Source organism: Taeniopygia guttata, chromosome 1A (genome assembly GCF_048771995.1).
Source record: "Taeniopygia guttata chromosome 1A, bTaeGut7.mat, whole genome shotgun sequence".
In the NCBI taxonomy this organism is placed as follows: domain Eukaryota; kingdom Metazoa; phylum Chordata; class Aves; order Passeriformes; family Estrildidae; genus Taeniopygia; species Taeniopygia guttata.
This window is the reverse complement of record NC_133025.1, coordinates 67,742,923-67,767,871: the sequence shown is the minus strand read 5'-3', so window position 1 is coordinate 67,767,871 and position 24,949 is coordinate 67,742,923. Positions and strand designations below refer to the sequence as shown.

At 39.9% G+C, this 24,949-nt stretch overlaps 1 protein-coding gene across 2 annotated transcripts in view; it reads left to right on the top strand.

The window, feature by feature from the left end:
* PTPRO (protein tyrosine phosphatase receptor type O) overlaps positions 1-24,949 on the top strand; it is a 144,617-nt gene that overhangs the window by 100,208 nt on the left and 19,460 nt on the right. For both annotated transcript variants that reach the window (XM_072923807.1, XM_032746385.3), the window contains exons 8-16: positions 264-384; positions 2,341-2,534; positions 4,913-5,024; positions 10,404-10,555; positions 12,905-13,025; positions 17,031-17,170; positions 20,305-20,437; positions 21,364-21,484; positions 23,007-23,075. In XM_072923807.1, the coding sequence (XP_072779908.1) occupies positions 264-384; positions 2,341-2,534; positions 4,913-5,024; positions 10,404-10,555; positions 12,905-13,025; positions 17,031-17,170; positions 20,305-20,437; positions 21,364-21,484; positions 23,007-23,075 (1,163 nt within the window). The remainder of the gene's footprint in view (positions 1-263; positions 385-2,340; positions 2,535-4,912; positions 5,025-10,403; positions 10,556-12,904; positions 13,026-17,030; positions 17,171-20,304; positions 20,438-21,363; positions 21,485-23,006; positions 23,076-24,949) is intronic.

The window sequence follows — 24,949 nt, the reverse complement described above, 5'->3', positions numbered from 1 at the left end:
TTTGACAGTAGGAGAGAGTGGGTCTGAAGTGAGGTAGCTGACCTTATGCAGCCAAGCAAGTGCAATTCTCTGAGTCAGATTATTTGTGAGGTCAGTCCTGACCACTTTCACAGTTTTGCCACGTGGGGTTAATGAATGAAGTTCTTGCTGCCAATGTTGTTTGGATTCATGCTTTTTGTAACTGGAGCCATTCAAGTACAGTCTCAATATTCTTTTATTAATCAAGTAAATGCTTCATATCTGATGAGTTCCACTCCTCCTAGGTGAATTCAAGCAGCAGCCTCATTGAAAATCTTGTTCCTGGTGCCCAGTACCAAGTTGTGGTTTACCTACGGAAAGGACCATTGGTTGGACCTCCCTCTGATCCTGTCACATTTTCCATTGGTAACCCCTGAACCTACTGTCTGAAATTAATTTATTTCCTTATAGATTTTTTTGTTTGGTTGTTTGGGGTTTTTTTGGGTTTTTTTTGGTTTTTATTTTTAAATATGTGTAGTATGTTCATTAAGTCCTGCAGACCATGCCTTGATTTTCTCAAGTTTTAGCATGGATCTCAATGTTCTCTGCTTTGGGATTTGAAAATGAGAAGAACCCGCTGAGACTGACACTAACATCTTCAAGAATGTGGTTTTATGTCCAATAGGCAGAGCTGCTTCCACCATACCTGTAATTTAGGATTCCACCAGGCTCCTACAAAGGGTCATTTAGGACAGAATTCAGTAAATTAGTTTCAGTGTAATTTATTTTGTTAGGATTACCACTTAAACAAAATGTATTAAGTAGAGAGAGGGAAAAGAGAAAGAGATCCAGTGTACAAAGTTGCATTTGCAGAGAAATATTCAACCTGTGTCACCCAGCTTCTTCTTTTGACAAGTCTGCTCAGTGGGACAGCAGGTGGCTGAAACTTAGAGATCTTCAGTATTTTTAATGCTGCTTTTTCTCTGATGTAGGGAAGAAAGCAAAACAGAAAAAAATGTTATCCTGTTAAGAATTTAATCCTTAAATAAAAGCCAATATGTGGCCTAGTGATTATGGTGAGAGCCTTTTCATTCTAGTCAATCTTCTTATGTATTTTCATAAATTTGGTCTGAATAAAAATTTGTAAAGTATGCTATATTTCAGGAAAGGAAAAATTAGTAAGTAAATATTTATATATACTTTAATGTTAAAATTTCTATCATTGGACAGTTTTCACAAATGCTTTTGATCTTCTTTCTCACCATAATTCACAAATCTGAAAAATTCTTTTATTTGCGAAAGTAAAATCATGTATACCCAAAGAAAATAAGTTCCCTCATTTTCTCCACCTTTTTATGGCCTTATAACCATGAAAATTTCTTACAAAACTCAAAATGGCAATAAGTTTCTAAATAGAACATCTCGTAACTTTCATATTATAAAGTGTCTGTTTTTATGCAGTAGAACAATAGTGGCATGAGTTTTCATCTCATAACAGTTTATTGAATATTATAATAATATAATAGAACTGAAAACCAAATTGTTCTGTGAACTTACCAGTAATGGCCAACAAGGAATGAAACTCAAATAAAATAAAATGCACTTTAAAAAGAATTCCATTCTCCCCACATTATCCTAAGGCTCATTTTCACATATATTAGCAGTTAAGAGAAAGCAAAGCAAACATGTGGTAAATGATTTATAAAGGTAAAGGCAGCCATGTGCAAACATGGGCTGAAATAACCTGGGTGCTGCTCTGGGTTCTGACCCAGTGTGCAATAGCTGGGACTCTGCAGCCCTGGCAAATGTTAGCTCCAAGCCCTTATTTAAGTAGCCTTGGTGAAGTCATGAAGAATAATTGCTTTCCAGACCATACAAGTTGCAGAAGCTGACCCTTAAAGTGACATCCTTCACATCACTTGACTCTTTCTTAGTGTCGCCATCTGCGAGGCAAGAATAGCAGCACATGTCAGAACCTTTGGGCTCCCCAGGGAAGGAGGGCTAGAGGTGAAAACTTTCCTTTCTTACAGTGCTCTGGCTTTTGATGCTTTTGTTTCTGAGCATCTTGAAATATCCCCTAGGCATCCTGATTTTCAGAGTAGAATATAACCCTCCATTTATGAGAAAGCAAGATGTGTACTTTATCTCAAGCTAAGCAGCCAACACAAAGTGGTCTATAGCCACTTCTGAAAAAGTAGTTTTAAACTGGAGTACAAATGCTTAAAAAATAGTATTCAACTGCTTGTGACCAGGAAGTTCTTGAGGATTAGAGACATGAGAAAACCAGAAATAGGTAGAACTTGATTAAGGAAAGGTATCGTTTTAAAATAAAATGCAACTGATAACATATATACGTTGCTAACCATAACTTCTATTTTATAGTGCCCACAGGAATAAAGGATCTGACACTTTACCCTTTGGGACCTACTGCTGTGGTTCTGAGCTGGAACAGACCTTTCCTTGGGGTGTTTAGGAAATACGTGGTAGAAATGTTTTACTTCAACCCATCAACCATGACCTCAGAGTGGACAACCTACTATGAAATAGCAGCAACCGTCTCCTTGACTGCCTCAGTGGTAAAGTGACCATTCCTGCTTTGCTTTCCCATGCCTTGTGACACTTTTTTTTTCCCCCAGCCTTTTCTCCATGAATATGTATATATATATCTGCCTTTAAGCCTGGCACATTTTTTTCCCCAGCAAAGCAGAGAAAATGGCCAAGGGTGCTGGAGGCATTTTCTGTTCTAAAGTAAGGCACTGCCAGCTGAACCATGCTAAATTTTAAGCAGAGCAATGAGACAGGAGATTAGCCTCTTTTTTTTGTTTGTTTGTTTGTTTCGGTTTTGTTCAAGTCCAGAGGCAGCTTCAGTTTGTGGGTCAGTTTGTCAGTCAAGGCTTTAAAAGTTCCATCATCTCCTCAGGGGGTGTAGAGCAAAGGCTTATCTACATAATTAATATTGATAGTATGGATTTGGGGCTTGCAGGCTGGTCTCTCAGTGTGCCATGTGGAAGGCTTAGCTCTGGTTTTTGTGGAAAAAATCCTTCATGTTTCTGAAGCTGCCAAATCTTAGGCCAGGGTTTTAAATAGGTGAGCACTGGTTTCTGTAAGAACACACTCACACATATATTCACAGGTGTCCTTGCAGATATAAAGCAAAAGTTTCCTCCTGTTTTCCATTATTTCCTGAAGAAGGTGAAAAGATTTTATTCAGACTTTGCTGTAGTGCTAGAGAAGGCAATTCCAGCTGAAATTAGTTGTTCAAGAAAGTTATGAGTATGCAAAAAAGATAGCAGTAACTTCTGCTGCTGGTGAGAGCCACAGTGATTTACTGTAATTGATTTGCATAATACCATTTGTGGAGTCATTTTGGATCCAGCAGCTTTACTGTAATTGTGTATGTGACTATAAATCTAGCACATAAATCTCCAGGGAAATTAAAAACAAAAATAACTTACCAAACTGGTAATTAATATCTTGTAATCATGACTCAGCACAAATAGATTAATAGTTGAGTGGTCTAAGTGATCCAAGAAATAAAGCTATCATGCAGAGTTAATGTGGATCATTAGAAAAGGAGATGATGTTGTCCCTTACTCTTGCAAATCCTGCTCAGGGAAGCCACCAATTGCTTTGTCTGGATTTCAATCTGAAATGCAAAAGTGCTGTATGGCAGCTAAAGTGAGCATTTCTTCAAGGATAATTTGAAAGACTAATCCTGAATTAGGAAAATAATGTTTCCCTATTATTCATGTACAGGTAGGGACTGGTGAACTTTTGTTTGGGTTCTCTAATGGTGTTCCAGAATCCCACTGATCCCTGCTGACACCTCTGAGTGGTGTATTCTGAAGCAACAATGAGAAGAATCAAAAAATCAATGTCTCCAACAGCATGAAATAATCAAGCATTATTTCCTGGAGGGTTAACATTTAATAAGAACCTTTGGAAATGGATTTGTCTTTTCACTCTGTTTAGTTGCTTCATTCATTTTGTGCTGTGCCAGTTACTTGAAAATTGTCAAAGCGATGTTGGTATTTCCAATATGACACCAGGGGCATGTCAGAAGTCCAATCATCTTCAAGGATAGATACAACTTCTTCCAAAAATCATGAAAAGAACAGGTCACACCACCTATATTTGCACTGCCTTGTGGTATCTGGAGAAAAAAGGCCACTGCAAACAACAGAGATCTGCAAAAAAAGCCATTTCTATATTGTTGAAGTTGTTTGTTATTTTCAATTTGCTTTTATTTTGAATTTTAAACATATCGAGAGGCTTTTCATCTAAAGATCAATATCTTAAATGTTCTGTGCTGTCAGTGGAAGAATTAGAGTTTTAACTTAAATATTGCGCACAATACTACAATATATAACATTGCTTTTTATGCTTCATTTATATCTCATTTATATTTACATATATAATTTATGTCTCATAAGTCATTTATATTTCATTCCTATTCCATTTATAATAAATGATAAGAGAAAGTGAAATACGCTTGGAAAATTGGAAAAAAATACATCTTTTAAAGTGACAATATCTGAGACAAAAGCATCGATTCTAATTTATCCTCAAACCCCATTTAATCAAACTAGAAACACCTACATTTTCCAGTTAAAAATTTTGCCTTCATCACACTGGAATTGTGATGGAAGATTGCTCTGTGTGAATCGTTCTTACCACCCTGGAAATCCTTTGAGATTCCTGTGGTGGACAGCACCTGCAACCAGGTGGATGTGGATGAGCAGCAGAGCCATCACAGCTGTGTTTGCTCTCCCCACAGAGATTATTTTAGTAAATTGAAAGGCCAAATTTCAGAGATTTTCACTGAAGGAAGGAATGGGAGCTCAGAAAAATGAGTGTGGGCACTAGGTTTATAAATACTGCTGTTTTTCAGAAGTCCTGCCTCATGCTGTTGAGTTCTCTCCTGAGCTGCTCTTTGTGTTTTGTCCCTTTACAGAGAATAGCCAACCTGCTGCCTGCTTGGTATTACAATTTCCGGGTCACCATGGTGACCTGGGGGGACCCAGAGCTGAGCTGCTGTGACAGCTCCACCATCAGCTTCATAACAGGTAACCAGCCAGCTGAAAACACTCTGGGAATGCTCCTGGGGGCAGAAGCACTGAGGAAGTCTGACCTGGGTGCTGTGTTTCACCTACAGATAGTTGCAAGCTAGGATATTTATCAGCTAAGTGTTTTTTGGGTTGTATTTTTTGTTTGTTTGGTTGGTTTTCTATTATTTTAAGTCTCTGAGGACTGCTTTTAATGTACATATAAATGAATTTTTCCTATGCCCAGCACAGTGCCTGACTGCTCTGTTGCAATCCTCCATCAGCTGAGTGCCTGGCTCCAGTGAGGGCCAGTGGTCCTGCTTCACTTTTACCACACCATAAATTTGACACATGGAGAAGCTAATAGGTAAATTAGTAAACCTGAATTCCTAGGCTTCTTAATATTATGGAACACTTTTTCATTCATCTGCAATATTTCCAAGTGTTTTTTCCTCCTTTATCACCCTCCCAGTAATCCCCAAGTCAGAGCATGACTTGTGCAGCACCAAGATGAGTGAGCTGATACAACCACATGAATTTCCCTCTTCCACTTGGGACCAGCCATGGATTTAACACACTCTGGCATCTCTTGGCAGACTCTTTGGATTTGAATCTTCAAAATGTCCAACAGATCAGAGGGAGCAGCATGAGAGAGGCCCTGTTTGCACCTTGCCATGTGCTCCCAGCATCTCCAGGCTGGTTAGGCCAAAAGTCAGAGTTCTCCACTGAATCATTTTGCTTTTAAATATCACTGTTTTAATTCCCTTTGTTGAAGTTGAGGTGACTGAAAGCAGTAAATAATTCGGTTTTACTGTGAGATGCAATGAAGTATACTTGCTCTACTTTTCCATCTGCAGGAATTCAATTACAAGGAAAATCAGGGTATAACGTCCCAACCACTCACTCCAAAGCAGACACTAACCTAGCCCCACATTTTCTGTTTGGTGACAGAGAATGCACCTGGAAAAATTACTGAATAAGACCCATTTGCAATGATGATTTACACAGAGCCTGTGCCCCAGAGAGCCACGACAGAAAAGTCAGCAGCAGCTAAAGCTGCAGCTCCAGTGGAGTCCACAGAAACCCTCCCATGCTGAGATACCTGATCCCAGGCTACTCTGCTTGACAAATTCTGGCACTTTCCCAGTGTATCACAACTGTAGCCTTGTGAAGGCTCTCCAGGGATATTCCTTGTCCTTTGGCATCAATCAGCTTTTCTGTAGCACTGTAAAGAAGCAATTTTCCAGCTGGTTGGTTGCTGTATGAGGGGAAAAAAAAGTGTCTTTTCCAACTGATTTGGGTACCAGGTTCAGCATTTTAGAGTGGAAGTGTTCCAGTGGGATATTCACTTCAGTATTGTATCTCCAGAAACCTGCAGCAGAAATGAGGGTCTTCTTAAGGGTCTTCTAAAATGTAATTTGTCATCAGTACCAATCTGGATCTCTGTGTGATGACAGGAAAGACTGCTACTGCTCCTAAATGAAAAATGGATCAACTTCTTAACTAGCAGATGCAGACAAAATCAGAAATTGATGAACCTCTAAATATCATCCATTTATGATTGGCAAAATCTCTGTTAGAGAAGGGCATCTGGTCTTCATTGAAAATATCCAAATGGAATGTTGCATCAATGGTTAACTTCTCTTATTATCAAGGGTTTATACCCTGTGTTTCTGATCTGAATTTTTCTGGTTTTACTATCCAGCCCAAGATAATTGTTGCACTTTTATTTTACTGATTGAAGAGAAACAAACTTTTTTTTTTTTTCTTTTTTGTCCCTAAACAGAATTTAGTTTGTTTTTCTGTTAATGAATTGCTTCCATTGAACTACTTGGGTGCTCTCTACTTTTAGGTGTTTTCCCATGTTAGTTTTTTTTCCCATTCTGCCTCTCTAATTTTTACTGTCTTTACTTAAGTACATAAAAACTGAAAGTGTAATACCAGCCTGCTGAATACTCCTGTAGAGGCACAATCAGCTCCCTATTCAAAGCTCTCCTGTGTGTGCATCTAAATGATTGCATTTCCTGCATCATCACGCTGCAGCTCTGTGTTGATGTACTTCTATTTTATGGCTCCTAACAGAATTTATCATTTGCTGTCTACATGCTATTTTTCAACAGACCTGGCACTTTGAAATTCACTTTGTTTGAGCAGGCCCAGCACAGGGGGCAATATCTCAAAGCTCACCCTTGTCCAAATCCTGCCCTCCTCTGCCAGTTGCCATGCTCCTTGCATGGTTCATCAACCCTGCTTTTACTTTCAGGATACTGATGAAAGTGTTGAATAGCAATGAGGTATTAAAATCACACTGTGATTTTAAGTGAAGAGCCCTAACAAAGAAAGCTGATTTGGTCAAATTGCAAGCACTTTCCAATAGATGGTCAGCACTGAATGTGAGCATTAAATGCACTCCTGTCCTCTGATTGCCTTATTACTTGCAATCTCCTCAACTTTTCCCAGGAACTGCAGTCAGGCTGACTTGTGAGGCTGGCCAGTTTGTCATATCTGCAGGTTTGAACAGTTTGTCCCCAGTTTGTCCCCAGTTTGTCCCCAGTTTGTCCCCTGCCTTTTCACGGGTTTAAGCCACCAGGGGACTGAGAGTTCTTTCTCCCCACCAGCCTCTTTCCTCCCAGAGAGGGAGCAGATGGTTTTATGGAGCACTTGGTCCCTTTCTGCATCACTTTGAACAACGCCATCTCCCCTGCACAGGTTGCCAGGAATTCAAACAAACAAACAGACAGAAAAAACCCCACCAAAAAGCCCTATATTTTAAAAATACTGGAGTGGAGGTTTTGTAGGCTTGACAGTACATCTGTCAGCACTTCTGGGTGTAACTGGAGAGCCAGCCTGCACAGCTGGAGCATAAGCCTGAGTTCAAAAACAGAGCAGAAGGATCAGCTGGGAGTTTGAGGAGTGCAGGAAGCTCAGAGCAGCCATTCCTTGGTGCAGGATCCCACTGCTCCTGGGAGGCTGGGGCTGGACTGAAATGCAGGACTTGGGGTGATGAGATGGAGCTCTCTCCCACAGCAACTGGGGAGATTTGGGAGATCCAAGAGACTTGTCAGAAGCAGCGTTTGTCCTCTCAGCTCCTGCAGCAGCAGTTGCACACCATTGTTTTACTCAGGGAGAGATTGTGGTGCTGCCAGGGTTGCTGTGGTGACTAATGAGTTTTTAATGCCACCTGCTGTAAACAGCTGGATTTAAAACAGCCACGAGCAAAGGCTCTTTGGACCACCAGCGTTTGCTTTTTGCAGTGAGGATGCTTTTATCTTTGGAGAAGCAAAAGGGGTGAGAAAGACAGACTCTGGGTGCTGCTGACTGCCACCACATGTGCTGCCTGCTGGTCCTGTGGGTGCTTCCAGCTGTCACTCTGGTCCAGGTGTGACTTCCACAGGCTCTCTGTGCTCCCCAGGACCTTGTGATAGGGGCTGGGTCACACCAGCCCTGGCCCTTGGTCTCATGTGACATACCTGGACTATTGCAAAAAAGGCAACCCTGATGGGGAAGAAATGATGATGTTTGGTTTTAGATCAGAAGGCTTAAGTTTTATTAAAACTATAGTATAGTTTTATTAATATTTTTATTAAAACTACATTATATTACATTAATACACTATTTAAATAGAGACTATCCTATTCTACATACATATTTCTTTCTTATCTAACAACTAATTAACAAACTCGTGATTGCTTGCTGAGAGTTTGAGACACAGCTGGATCCAAATAGTTATTGAACTCAAACAACTTTCACTAGAATCTAATCAAATCATCACTTTAGGTAAACAATCTCTATACTAAACTCCACATGGGGAAAACAAAGGAACAGAGATAAAGATTGTTTTTTCTTCTCCTCTCCTCTCTGTGCTTCTCCTGAGAGACAGAATTATGTCTCTCTGTCCAGAGAATGTGAATGCCACACTGTCATGAAAGCACACCATCAATAATAAAGTGCAGGGGGAAATCATTATTTGTGTATGAGATTCATGTCAGTCGTGGCCTTAAACTGCAAGGAATACACAATCCATGCACAGGGATGGGCTGGGAACTTTAAAAATTAAAATAAATACTGCTTCAAGCATTTTGTACTAAATTTCCTCAGCAGCATAAAAATGACATTTTCAAGACTAATTTGGGAGAATAGTCTTACTAAACATTTCTGAATGGCTCTAAATTGTCTGTGCACTGCATTTGCTGCCTACCTCAGCGATTGCTTCAGTAAATCTGTTCCCTAACAAACCGAATCTCAATGCCAAAGTGGAAGGAGCCTTCGTGAAAGCAGCAGTGACATCTTGTGGCCCTTTCCAAGAGACCCGAGGCCATCCTGCATTCCCTGTCCCCCACAGCTGTGCTGGCACCCAGGGCATTCCCAAGAATTCCCTGTCACCCACAGCTGTGCTGGCGCCCAGGGCTCTGCTCCTCTGACCTGCCTTGGCATGAGCACACTGGACACAAGGTGGCTTGAGCAGAGGAAGACCAGGCAGTTCACACAGTTTTCCCCATTATGCTCCTCAAAAATCAGCCAAGCACAGAGGTCCATCTCTGTAATATCCAAATTATCCTACTCACATCTCATTTGGAGGGGGTTGAGATCTTCAATGATTGATATTTTCACTTTTGGGTCTCCACTCACTGTTAATTTTACTCTTCTCTGGGCTCCTGCACCTTTGGATCAGGCAATCAAGGTGTGCTGGCCAGCTGTGCTCCCTCTACAGTGGAATCCTCATCTCAAACACCAATTTTAGTGCTATTTTGGAGCTGTTAGGGTTATTCTGGAGGTTGCTGTCTCTCTGCAGGTCACAGCTGATGACTCTCTGTTACGTGGGCTGCAGAGAGAGCCAAGGACTTGCTGGCAGCTCCAGGACAAAAAATCCACTCCTAACAGGCTGGATGGGTTCTGATATGACCCTTTTTCACTCCCTTCCAGCCGAGGAAAAAGGGTGGTCATAACCTCTCATATAAAATTCTTCTTTGGAAATCTGCAGTCTTTTTCTCCTAGAATGATACAAGCTCAGTGAAAAGATTTTTTTTTTTCCTACAGAAAAACTATCAATGCAACAATTTACTATTTCTTTTAAGTTCAGTGACACAGTGAAGCAACATCTGAGGCTTTTAACTTGAATTTTACTTACAAATGTGACTCAAAAAATTATTTTTATTTGCTGTGATTTTTTTTTTAAACTGAAAGATTGCAAAAAGAAGTGTATTTTTGTTCTGATTATCTCCCAGGTTAAATGATGGTTTTCATATCTTTCAGATAGTGCTCAAATGGTTTTAATGATCCTTTCTTGCTAGCTTTGTGATGCTCTCCTCATGACAGCATCCTTTGGCAGAAGTTTGTCACTGGATTTACTAATCAACTGTGTTATACTCTGTCTGTGACACACTTGCCTTCTTCCTTCAGCACCAGTGGCACCCAAAATCACCTCTGTAGAGTATTACAACCACCTTCTCTACATCACCTGGACCTATGGAGGAGATGGCCCTGATCTTTCTCATTCCAGGATGCTGCACTGGATGGTTGTTGCAGAAGGAAAGAAAAAAATCAAGAAGAGTGTAAGTATCAGTGTGGAAGGTGGGTGGCGTTCATTTATTTGACGATATTTTCTTTTTTTTTTTTTTTTTTTTTTTTTTGGTGTGTGTTTTTGTTTGGTTGGTTTGTTTTCCTGAGTTGATAACTAAGAAAAACCTTGACAACTCTGATAACTTTGTACTACTGAGTTCCAGCAAGTTTGGTGGAAGCCAGTAAAAGTTATTTCCCAGTGTTAGCATGCACTTTGAAACACTTGAGGTCTCAAAACAGCCAGTGGACAAAGTGTTTCTTTGTGTGATCCAGTGAAGGTGTTGATGATTTACATAATTTAAGAAGAGCTTAAAAACTTTTCAGCTTCAGACAGTAAAATATAAAGAGTACTCTTATACACAGGTATTATACTTTTCATTTTTATTTATTAATAAACAGAGTAAGCTGCTGGCTAAGTTTTTTTTTGTTTGTTGAAGTATTGTCACTTCCCATTTTCTGAGCTTATCTTCATAAATTCTGTATTCTTTATTTTATGTTTGAATACGAGTTCCACTAATTGATGGGATGAGGATTTCACCCAGAATGTGAGCACTCAGAAAACTTGCTAGATGCTAAGGTGTGCTCTTAGTGCAGTCTCTTTAGCATTTGGAAAATTGGAAGTGTATTTTCAGCAGAAGTGCAGATTGATCACTGATTTTCATGTGGATTTTTGTGGAACATCCTAGCTTTCATTAAATTCCTTGTGGCTGTGAGAGTACACACATCTGAAGCTTGTTGCAACATGAATCTAATTATATGATTAGGAGAATTGATAATCTTTCTGAGCAGCAGGAGCTTTCAGGATTTGGATTCTTACTTCAAACAAGGAAGAAAACTAGATTTTAATTTTTGTCCTACAAATAAAATATTCTATCAATTAAATTTAATTAAAATGTTCACAATTATATACCTCTCTACCTTCAAAAGGCATGTTTTCTGTAAACTTATTATTCTTTCAGGAAAAATCTGATTTCTCTACCATTCAATTTCATTGAATGCAAAAATTGTAGATTAAATAAATATAGAATAAATGTTTAATGTGCAAATTTAAATAAATTAAAGCAAAAACTGAGTTTCTAATTCTAGATTAAATAAAAGATTAAAAGTAGAGGGTATCTATAATATAGTATATCTATATTATATATACTATAGATATATATACTATATCTATAAATAAAACTTCAAAACTTTACAAATGTTTGTCTTTATATTCCTTGTAAGACAGGGGAACCCAGAGAGTATTCTTTAGGAAAATCCTGCAAAAACCTACCTATTTATAGCTAACTTTTATGGTTCTGTTCATATGGATAAATATGGGTACATGCTTGCAGGCATTAGGGGGCATACCTGTTCTCCCAGGCTCTGCTAGTCACTTCCAGGAACTGTTTCCTTTAAAACTCATACTATATTGAAATATCATCATATTATTTTATTATGATTGCTAATAGGGTTGTTTTTCTTGTGGCATTATTGAAATAAATAGGTAACACTATCAGGCAGTGTTGATTTTTTCTTCCTGCTCCCTGTGTATTTCCCAAGATTCCACAGAAGTTGGCCAGTTTTTAGAGAAGTGATGAAAATTATGTGCAAAGCCCTATTGGGCTTTATTCAGAACTGTCACCTTCTCTTGCATGTGAGAATTAAATTACTTTGAAAACCAGCATGAAATTCCTAGATGGGCCCTTTATAGATAGTCCAGAAGTGCTCTGAAAACAGTGTGTTCCAAGTTCTGCATGTTTCTCCATGACTCTGGAGAAATGGGAAGATTACCCTAAAATAAAAGGAAGAAGTTATTCTCCATCTTTTGAGACTCACCTCAGTTTAGGATCTGTTTTTGGACTTGCAGATGATTGAAGTCAGACCCTGAGATCTCTTGTCAAGTTAACAGGTCTCCAAGAGGTGTTAGCCTTGCCCAGATGGATTTAATTTTCAGGTCTGTAGGATGCATAAAGGCTTACCTACACATGGCTTGTGTGCCATTCTTTGAGGTGTCTGACCTGATTTAAATTTCTCTAAAATTGCAATAGACTCAAGTCCATGGCTTGTTTAGCACTGAGGAATCTAGATATTCTCAGTGGTGTGAGGGAGTACTTCTTTTTTCCTTAAATTTTCACTGGTCACAGAGAAAGTGCAGCCTAAAATAGTCTTCTTTTTGCATTGTGCTAATCTGGTTTTGTGGTTGGTATCAGTGGGAAGTGGTTGATGTCACAAGCCTGGAGCACACAGAAGATGTGCTGTGGTGCACAGGACTTTCTCTGTAGTGTTTTGAGTGAGCAGGTTAATTTTACCAGGCAGTTGTGTGGTTTGTGTCGTGTTTAAGCTGGTGTCTCTTAATTGTTCAGGTGACACGCAATGTGATGACTGCGGTGCTGAGCTTGCCTCCTGGGGACATTTACAACCTTTCAGTGACTGCTTGTACTGAAAGAGGCAGCAATACTTCCATGCCCCAACTTGTGAAATTGGGTAAGAAGTGCTTGTTTGTACTTTATTAACTCATCCCACTCATTTGACTGTAAAGTAACTCTGTCAGCACCTTCTTTATTTCAGTTTTGTGCCTCTGAGCCCATTTCTTTTGCAAAGCTGTGATTTTCACCTCACCTTGCTGTGAAGGTCCTCTCATGCCTGTGTGTGAAGCCACTCTCCTAAAATGGTTTTGCTCAAGAGGAGCAAGAGTGGCAAAATTTGACTGTAAGTGGAAGTAGGAGAGTGGAAATTGCTTGGTGCCTTGCTGAGAGAACAAGTCAACTTCACAGTTGGTTGCCTAAGGTCTTGAGCACATGTAGGTTTTGAGGATGGCAACTCAGGCTTCACAGATGAACTTTTCAATAAAAAGCAGAACTTTTCTTTCTACCTTTCTGTTTCTGACAAGCCTATTTCTGCACCTCTCTGCCACTTGGTCTGCTTTTCTGTCTCCCCTCCTCTCTCTCTGGACATCTGCAAAGTCTTTCAACACCAAAACTTACCCTTAAATACCAATTAATGATAGTAGTCTTTATAAAAATAGTCAGATTTATAAGTGTAGAACCCAGCTTCATTTTAAGAGAAATATGTGTAATATACTCATAGAAACAAAAGAAAACTTGAGAGTTTGATCCTTAATGTAAGAGTTTCAAATGTAACTTTCTGCCTAATATCTTTCTTTACTTGAGAGGAAAACTGGACACTGCACCATTGTACCTTAAGAAATTTTAGTTCTCTTTTGAATGTATGTGGAGCTGTTGAGCCCTAGGTACCTAAAACACTGAAATTTCCAAGTATGCCAGACTGCTTTTACAGGCATTAGCTCTGCTGAGAAGGTGGGTAAGGAAGAGTTTGTAATTTCAGTGTGGATTATCTTCTCATTATTATGAGATTCTCCATTCATATTATTATAAATAATAATCCTTTTGTTAATCATCGTGAGAGAAGTGAATTTAAAGGACTCTATAATTTCTAATGGGATTAGAGCTCTAAAAAACAACCATTTTCCATTTATGTTTCTCAGTATTCTTACAGCGCTGAGGCGTATAGTACAGACACAACAATTCTTGCAGGTCTTCTTACCAAAGGCAATATTTGAAAGAAGTAGAAAAATTCCATGAGTCTCCTTTTCCTTCTGCAAATCATATCCACTGCTTTCCCCATACCCACTGAGAGGGTGAATGTGTGGGGTTGAGTATCATCCCCTACGACCACTGTCCAAAAGTTTTAGGGTGGTATTTCAAAACACCAGCTAGCTTTATCTTTCAGACAGATCCATAAGCCTTATTCATGTTGTACACCCTGCAGCAGTTGTATCTTCCTGCTCTTTCCTTATGGATGGGCACTCTTACTGAACTTGGATGGATATTTTGCCCTTCAGTGTCAACAAAGAGAAGGTGGAATGAATTCCATTTCAATGAATCCCTTCTATGTGGGAATCCAGGGCTTCCCTCTGGCTGCCCTGGAAGGTCTGGGACCCTGGCAGGGGTCAGGAACCCCCCTGTACAGAGCCCCCAGAGACACTGTCTCTGATCTCTGTCCATGGAAAAGAGTTTTCAATCTTACAGGATGAATTACAAGCCCTGAGTGTTTGATATAAGTAATAATTAAGTGTGGCACAGGTGCAAAAGTAAAATTTTAGGATTCTAGATTAGGGGTTCAAAGGGGACAAGATGGAGGAATTGGGTGTGTCTTGTCCTTTCCTCCTTCTTCATGCCCTCCATGTTTCACTGCAGTGTTGGCATTTTTCTGTTGGTTTAGGCTGGGGACACGCTGTTCAACGTAGATGACAGATATTGGCACATTATTGTAAATACAGCACAGGTAGTTTGTGGTATTTAATGTTTGTACCATCCCACTGAGGGCAGAGCCCCACACGCTGCCCTGCAGGACAGAGCTGCGGCAGGGCAGCAGAACATGTTAGAGATAAACAGAATAAACAACCTCGAAACCAGCACAGACAAATTATGGCTTCTTCTTTGGCAATGGGGCAGAAAGACAGAGACTTTCTACAATCTTGGAATCAATACCTCAGATTCTGACACTTCTAGACTTTTGGGTGTGGGGTTTTTTGTTAGATTGAATTTGAATTTTTTTTTCCCCTTTATGATGTTTGAACTTTGAATAGACAAAAGTGAGGATATTTTGCCAGAGGTTTTCCCTCTCTCTGTTTCTGAGGGGAGCAATGGGAGTTGTAATTAGCAGTAGTGGAAACTGACTCTAAGTGATAGACGACTCAGCACTTGGCAGTCACTTAAGCATTCCTGCCAAATGTTCTTCCCTCCATGATGTTTGCTTCATCCTGGCAGCTTTCCACCTGCAGAAAAATCAAGCCATTTGCTGGAAGCAAAAGGAGGATTTGCTTGGGACACTGCCCAAATGCAAAACTCGTATGTTAATTGAGGCTATTTTTTTACCTAGAGTGAGGGATGGAATGTGTTTCTGAGTCCAAGAGCAGATATATGTGTGTAATTATGGGAGAGGGACACTTTCCTGTGTAGCACTGGGACAATATGTGCACTACAAGCCCCGTGACACACGTGAATGTGCCTCGGTTCCTGCCCAACTCTTTCCATAATGCCAATATGGCTTGGGCAGACTCCAGGCCCAGAACACAGATCTGATTGTTTCAGGATCAGATACATCTCCAAAATGTCTATAACTACTTGAGCACGTACCTTGTGCCAAGGTCCTGTGACAACATCTCACAGAATGAGAATAACAAACTGCGTGTGAAACGAAAAAGAATCAACCCAGAATGTTCTTGTGCATCACCCATTGTATGCAGTGTGTGCAGAATCCCAAAATAGGGTCATTGTTTGAGAATTACAGCTTTAATTAAACATCCACAGAATAGGAGATCTGAAAACTATGCAGAACAACTCAGAAATGTACAGCCCAAATTTTACAACCTCTGAAGGCAAAGCAGAAGAGCCCAGGAGGCCTGAGGTATGGAAAGCCAGGCATTTCCAGTACCCATCTTGTGAAGCCATCAGGATGAATATCAGGATTAAGCACTGGTGTTTAAATAATACTGAGGAGAAATAGTATCTCTCATATTAGCACTATGCTTAGGCCATTGGCTCCTCTCCTGGTCCTCAAGATTTTCCCTGCTATTCTGTGCTCTCCATTCCCCAGGTTGGTTTGGGTGTGGTTACAGTGAGGGGTGACCTCCACAGGGGTCCATGAGCAGGGAGATGGCCCTGGAAGCAGCAGCCAAGGCCACTGGACATTGGGATAGGGGAGTGCACACCCCCATCCATGTTTCACAACATTTCTGATGCCATCACTCCCAGGAGATCCTCCATCTATGACTTTTGTCATAGGGCTGTCCTCTGCTCGGTAGACTCTTGTATTTGTTTGCCTGTTGTCACTTCATCCAGCACAAAAGCAATGAAAATCAAAGTAATTAATTGAGGACCTCTGGAGATCTGGATCTCTGCATTCCTACAGATCCAGTAGCCCTTAAATGTTAGCCAGAGGAAAAAAAAAAAAAGAAAAAATACTACAAGTTTGGTTGTTTTTTAATCAGGTAATTGGCTTAATATTTTCTCTGCTGCAATTAAAGGAACCTAGGCAACCTTTGTCTGTGGGAAGCTGCTTCTTTATAGTCTCCTGGGCAGCCTTGTGAAGAAAAGCCTTCTCAGGCCAAATGTGTTGCTAACAGGTGGACAAGGATCTTCTCTGAAAGAGTTCCTGCTAACATTGCTCTATTAATAGAATCCACTGATGATCCTCAAACAAGGGCTCTGCTGAAAAGGGAAGTGAAGTAATTATCCCTCTGTCCAAATAGAGAACGGTTTAAATAGAGAAGAAAAACCAACACACTTCATCATCTTCCCATTTTACAGTGGTAGTTTGTCATCATGAGAGGATTTACACTGGTAGACTTTATCTGAAGGAAATGAAAGCAGGGCATCAGGCATTGCTTTCAATTCTTTCATTTTTCTCAGCTGTCCGGAAACTTAAAGATAAGATTAATGAAAGGAGATTTTTCTCTTACACCAGAACCAGCCCCTCCAAAATCACTGTTTGCTGTCAACAAGACTCAGACCTCTGTGACTCTGCTGTGGGTGGAAGAAGGAGTAGCTGATTTCTTTGAAGTCTACTGCCAGCAGGCTGGATCTGGCCAGGAAACAAAAGCCCAGGTATGTGTCTCTCTTCTTTGGTGTCCACTCTTCATCACAGAATTAAACTTTTAAAAGCTAAACTATGCTTCAAATACTAAAATTTTTTCATTGTTTTGCAATATTAAGGTTGACCTCTGTCTTACTGAGGTTACACAACTGTTTGGAGAGAAGCTGTGTGCATCCAGCAGTGTCAGTGGAGTTGGCTACACGTGGAAATGGCTCTGATACACTGCAAAACCTAACTACGAAAATAAGGGAATGCCAATGAGCAAGAAGGGAAAATTGGTCAGGTAGCTTCATAAGGAATGGGGAAAATAGACATATTTAGATGCCATGAGTTTTCTGATACAGTATCTAATTATTTCTGGAATGCTTTATTCCTGGTTTTGAGATCTGTTAACTGAAGTTCCCTAGGAGATTCCTTGCTGTTCCAAGAGTACCTTTATGCAAATGTGGCTGCTCCTAATCATTTTATATTATTTTTACCTCAGGGTATTGTCTTCAAGACCCACCTCCTGAGGTGAACATATGAACCTCCTTTTCTTTCTGTCCAATTAGGTACCTGTGCTCACTGGCCAATTTAAATATATAGTATTTAAATGGGTAATGCTGTTCAGTGAAAAACAGAGAGCAGTAGTAGTTTTAACTCCTTGACATTCAATACTGTGCTACATGTGAGGTTTACTTTGTGCTTTAGCTGATAGTATAATGAATCACTCTGATTAAATGCCACAAAACATTATTCTCTCATGTGCACTGTGGCACGTACTGGGGAATCATTGAGAAAGAAGTGAAAAATTACCACTAAAACCACCGATTACCATGTGTAAAAGACCTGCATACTCTTTAATCCTATGGAAGATCAGTCTGAATTATTTAATATTCTTTTTAAATTGAGACAGACAATGACTAAAGGAAGAAAAATGCATACATGCACTTAAATCTTTTGGATCATTTAGATTCCACCTCTAGATTCTTGCTTTTTCATGCTGAATAGCAAAGGTTGTGAAGTCATTGTCATCACTTACCAGGGATTCAAAATAGTGATGGGATCAGGCAAGGAAAGCACCAGAGGATTTGCAGCTTCAGTTCAGAGCAGATCTGTTTTAAGAACATCAGGAAAAGACTGCTTCATTTGGCAGATGCTTCAGTGGGTGTCTCCTTTGTTGACAGAAACATCTGGCACTGGGTAATGCACAGAGATTGTCAGCTCACTCCTCATTGGATTCATCACTCTCTTTTCTGTCTCTATGAAAAACTGGGAAAGGCTCCTTTCTGAACTGTAAAAAGGGATGCTTTCCTAGTAGGCTGGTGAAAATTCTTTGTGATTTTCCATGCTAATTATACAAACATTTTTGTCCCTTCCCTGCATCTTTAAATCAGTGAAATGAAAAGCAGCAGCTTTCCAATTTTGAACATCTTGGATTTGAGTTGACTAATTTAAATTTCCCAGAGGGGAAAATGGAAATATGCAACCAAGTACAATTGCCAAAGTTTGACTCCTCCTTTCGGCTCAGGCAATAAAAAGGCTCTCCTCCCTTACACTCGTGTGATTTCATCTGCACCATGTACCTCAGAATTACTCTGCAACAGGAGTCTAGGATTAGGCCATGGCTGACCACAGGCTCTTGCAAATATCCAGTGCTTGGGACTTGTTACAGCATCTTGCTTGAACTTGAACCCATCTGGAGTGGGTTTATTTATAAAACATCTCCTTCTCTCCCTTCTAAACCACTGGTCCCTGTTTTTACAGCTGTAACCCACCCTGGTTCTGTGGGACAGTTTAGAAAACAGAGTCTTAAGGAACTCTTTCTTTAAGTCAATGCATGTGTTGTTCTTTCTGTGTTTGTTTGCTCTTGCCCTATCAGCATTTAAAATCCACAAAAGTGTTCACAAGGGTCATAGTAATTAACACATTGTATAAATATGTTATGTAGAGTTTCTGCCAGCTAGAAAAACTGAGATGTAGGGTGTTTGATCATAATTATTACAAAAGACTTTGCTCTAGCTTTGTTTTTCACCTTGGCCACTCAAAAGGGCTCACAGGTCTCCACACCTAGAGGAGCTGCCTCAGAGGCAGAGATAACATGCATTCAAACCAGAATTGTGATTTCATTCATGGCAGAGGTTGTGACTGCCTTGGCTCTTCTTTGTTTAAAAATAACTTGGTTTTCCTCCTACCTGTGTGGCTTAGAAACCAGACCTCATGAGCTGTGTCCATCTCTGGGATGTCCTGGAGGTCACAGTGTTCTCCCCTACCAAGCCTGTGCCTGACCAACCTGCTCTGGGGCACTCTCAGGGTGTGCTGCGCTGGGATAACCCCAAGAATGTAAAAGTCCTCGTTTCCCAGCCCATGCAGCCAAAGAATGAGTCTGAAATGCGTAGGGTCGGCTTCTCAAGGTTGTTTATTTTTCCTTGTCTACACCATTCTTTCTCTGACCTGCTGAGCTCTGTCTAGCAAGGACGCCATGGCGTTCTGCCTCTTGCCTTGGGTGGTGTTTACATTTTATATCAAAATTTACGTATAGTCTGTTTACAATATTGTGCCAATATCTATCATTTATGTTAGACAGTGTATCTCCACCTTAAAACAATAGAAAAGTGTCACCATCACACCAAGACAAGGAGGACAAGAAGAAGGCCAGGACACGCCCAAATCCCTCCATCTTGACCCCCTGAACCCCATTCTAAAACCCCCAAATTTCTATTTTTCCACCCTGTGTTAACTCAACTACCACACTACTCAAACCCTTGTGGCTGTAATTCCTCATACAAAGCTGCCAGCTTTTTCCATGGGCTAAAATCAAAGTCACAGGTGTTTTTGACTTCATGCCAAGGTCTCTGAGCCTCCTGCCAGGGTCTCGAGACAGCCAGGGCAGCCAGAGGGATGTCCTGGACTCCAACAGGGTGCATGTCCTTCCCTCCCCAAAAGGTTCTGGGGTCCGTGGAGTGCTCTGGGGTGTTTCTCTCCCCTTTTCTGCCAGACTATCTGCCTGCTGTCAAGGGCAGGCCCTGGTTACCTTTCCTGTGTTTCGAAGTGTTGATTTCTCCCACCAGACCTGACTTTACCTGTCAGATACATGGAACACTGATTTGTGCCCCGGGATTCACGGGAGAGATAAACTCTTGTGTGTTTTTCCCCATGTCTGCAGGAACCTGTCACTGTCTCTTCACACGTTGTCACCATTTCCAGCCTGACCCCTGCCACTTCCTACAACTGCAGCGTGACCACCTTCAGCCACAACAGCCCCAGCATCCCCACCTTCATCTCTGTTTCCACCATGGGTAAGCAGCACTTCCCTGCTTTCTTCTTCTTTGTCCTCATCCAGCTACATCTGTTCTCCCTTGCTTTCTACAGCTGTTCTTTGTAATCCTGACCCCAGGTGTTGTTTGTATTATGGAAAGGCTGCCAGATGTGGATGGGATGAGGGAGTAGCTTTGGAAAGCCCTTAGAAAAGGAAAAATGTGAACTAGGGGCTCGGTTCTGGACTGGGTTTAAAAATCAGGGACAAAATTTGGGGTGTCAATACTAAACATCAGGTTCAGTCAATACTAACATTGACTGCCTGATGATATTTATGGAGAAAAATGCTTTCTCAGCCAAGCCCAAACAAGAGGAAAATCACATTCATATAAGCTGTTAAGGCTTCCTGCATTCAGCAAAGAAGTAAGAGAGAAGAAAGGCCTCTGCAGGATCCTCAGCAGTCACAGCCTCCTGAGGGAGGATCCCTGGGCATGTCATTTTCCAGAGTAATTAAACATTTTCCACCCAGCATGTTACAAATCCTCAGTTTATTATTTTGCTTCTGGGTCAGAAAAATCATTGATTATTGTTGAAGGACAACTTCAGAGCGGAAATGTGCTTTGGAGACATAGATGATGATGAATATCTGTATCTTGTATTACCTTCACAGTTTTCCCTTGTGTTATAAATGTCAGCTAAAGAGGGAAAAAATAATAAATCAAAACATGTTAAATTTCAACAAAAATGCCAGGGTGAAGGCATTTCCCCAAAGAAATTTTCTAAGAGCAATAGCTGCTAAAACTCTCCCCTTATCTCCTGCGGTAGATTTTTCTCTCTCTAACACTCCAGGCTCTTTGAGATAAGTTAAAAAAAAATAACATTATCAAAACTCAGGGGGAAACAAAACCAAACAAAAATGTCAATGCTTCTGAACTGAATAACTGAGAGTAATTTTCTGTATGTGCAGTCACTGAGATGAACCCCAATGTCGTGGTCATCTCCGTGTTGGCCATCCTCAGCATCCTCCTGATTGGACTGCTGCTGGTCACTCTTGTTGTACTCAGGAGAAAACACCTACAAATGGCCAGGTAAGTCCAGATTTACGCTAATTACCAAAAAAAAAAAAAAAAAATCAGACACTGACAAACACATCATGTCAATAGTTTCAGCTGAGAATGCTTTTGTGTGGGTGGGTGAGGCTGCTTGAGGTGCTCGTGAACAGGATGTCTTCAAAAGAGCTGTTTTGATGCTGATGAGTGTGTCTTCTCCTTCTATCTATTTTCACTCTTGACCTGACTGACAAGCCTCAAGCTTTGTCTCATTTTGAGCTTTGCAGGATTGAGTCCACAACTGCTATCCCATATTGCAAAAGGGTTATGTCAGGGAAAAGAATGATAATTAGGATCTGAGGGAAATGGGCATGAGAAGGACATCAAGGCTCTTTGCAAGTCTTTGATATGGTTTGGAGCAGGAGATTTTTTCCATATATACAGATAACATTTTCTAGAAAGTCTCTCTCTCACCACTTTCCAGTCTGCACCTATCATTTGTACCTGAATATTGAAATTCAGTTTCCTTTTCTAGGCCATCTTACCTGCAAGCCCCATATATCCTGTGTATATATATATATAATTGGTTTACCTACTAGTTTTGAAGGCGTCACAGAGTCTTTGTCCTTTTATAATCTGTGTAATATATTTTATGTTCATTTACTGTACTGTGTCAAGAAAGGAAATTATTTAATGTAAAAAAAAAGCTTATGTAAAAAATCTTGTGCTTGACAACCTAGCAGATGCTGCATTTTGTGTGATGTCTTGTCTATGTAGTCCATGCAAGAGATGACCACATCACACCTATGTTCCAAGTTATCTTTTTAAGAAAACATTATATAATTTGTTCCTTTTGCATGTAACTGGCTCTGTGGAAATCCCAGCTAAATTAATTCTCTTTCCTATTTAATTACTGTGCAGCCAGCCCAAAGCTTTTTCTCTTCATCAGCTGCTTCTAGCCACAGAAGATAAACACCCCAGGAGGAAATTTAAAAAAATAAATCCAGCAAGAAGTTGCAAGCAATTGTTTGCTTAAATCAAGAAAATAGTCAAGTTAGTTTATAATTCATAGCTGAAAATAATGGAGTTGTGATAAAGAAACAACTAGAATGTTATTCAGGATTTTTTTTCTTTTGCCTAGAGTTATTTTTATTACTTAAAATTACCTATAATTATCCTGTAAAAAGGACACAATTAAACAACTTCTCCTTAGAGTGGGAACAGTGGATATTTAGTATAGAAAGGTAAATATTTAACCTGTGCACTGAGGCCAGTGCCATGCTATGAAAAGCACAAATCTGGACAGAAGATAAGGTCTATTTGAGAATTTCCTTATTGTGAAGCATTTTTTGGCAATTTGATCTCAGGTGGTGTTGAACATTTATTGGTTTTAGACAACTACATTAAGGGGTTCTAGTTATGTTAATTACAGATTATCTCAGACCTAGTCATGGATGTGTTCAGCACTTCCCTGCTGAAGAGTTCTCTGTTAAATCAAGCTCTTTGCAAGTGTTGTGAATCCAGAAATATTAATTTTTACCTAATGGTCTTCCTGGAACAGGGAGTGCGGGGCTGGGACCTTTGTGAATTTTGCATCTTTAGAGAGAGATGGAAAGCTCCCCTATAACTGGTGAGTGTTTGAAGCAAAGCTTATGTTTTTTTCCCCATCTCTGCTTTTTGGCAAATATTATCTGTAATCTTAAAGTGCTTATTTTTTATGTCATTGCTGTCCCTTTTTAGGATAAAACTACTAGACTTGTTAATTTCATATTTTATTCCTTAAATGTATTTTATTTCTTGAATGATGACTGAAGACATGCATTCTGTCACCTGTTATTTTTAGTAGGCAATAATGTATTTACATGTCAGCCAAGTTGCATAGATGTATTTGGGGAGGATATTTTTTTTCCTCTCTCTTACAGATATATTTCCTAAAATAACACAACTGTAGATAATTGATCTATACATTCATTAGCACTACAATGCATTTGCATCCAGGAGTAAGCTTATTTGTAGATAACTAATTACCAACTGTCTTCATATAGTGCCTTTAATAAATATTTCCTTACATTACAAGACAAGGACAAGCCAACTCAAATATATTCTGTAACTTAATGTTCAGTGCTGTTGAAAAAACCAACCAAAAAAAAAAAAAAAAAAACAAAACCTAAATATATGTTGCTAGTCTAGAAAATCACCTGCAAGAATTGCAGGCACTGATATGGACTGTAAATCATCACTGTCACCATCAGCTGAAGAGAAGTAATTGTACAAAGAAAATCTGTAGGATTAGCTTTTATAGAAGTAAAAGGCTCTGAGAGCTACCTGGCTGGCACCAGTGTGGTCATATCCATCCCTATTTTGATAATAAATGAGTGGTAATGACAGAGCCACGGTTTACTGCTCTGTTATTAACAATCTCTGCAAAAACTTCTCTTTCAAGGCAAGTCCTAACAGAGACACTTAAAAGCATGACATCAGCCCCATTCCAGGAGAAAATATGTGCCTTTGCACCCATGGTCAGCTTTGCTGACAGCCAAGAAGTTGGAAAGAAAAGTTGGTGCACAGGGAACTGCTTTCCATGACCTCACAGGACACAGCCTGCCAGCTGGGCTGGGATTGAATGGACTGACACTGCACCACCACAAGCCTTTTGCTAATAAGCCTGCAAACTGAACTAACAAGCCCAGCAAATCTTGTCAATATCTCACTGTGCTGCTAATTAACTGGATATTAAACAAGCTTCACTTGCTTGGCTTAGCTTTAATAGCAGCCGGCTGTATGCAGTGCAAATGAAACCATTCCTCAGATTCTCTTGCTTGGACTATATTAATGGCAAAAAAAGTCAGAAGATCAAACACTCATGTTAATTAAATAGCCAAGCTTGAATGAAATTATTAAACTAGCAAGAGACGTTATTAAAACCATAAAAGGCTTTTATTTTTAATGGGAAGGGAATTAATAGGCTTGGATGTGAAACTGAAGGTTCTTGATGCTTGATTTAGCATATATATGTATGTGTGTGTGTATATGCATATATGTATACATACATGAATTAAGTTATAAAAATATAAACTGAGGAAAGCATTCCTGATTAATAGCACCAAAAACTTTTGTAACTGAAGGCAGTGTGTCCTTACCTTATGGCTTATTTCTCTGAGAGTGGTTTTATGTGCCTCTTGTCTAATGTCAAGAGCAGATTCACAATCCATTAAGGCAGCCAGGTGGGAAATTTGGCCCTAAAAACAGAGAGAAGGATTGGCTCATTCCAGGGATCCAGTCAGGGAGCCATGGGATATCCACTAGTTCATAAGGGAAGCTCAGCTGACTTTTCAGGATTTGAGCAATCTCTGCATCTCCTTCTTTTAATTAAGTTGTTCCGTATGCCTGAGCAGGATGTGAAACAGTACCTTATTGCTGAAAAGAACAGTATTGCATTTATTAGGCAATCACACACTTTTCATATGTCGAATAAAATAAATTGCTTTGGCTGTCAGAGCTGCT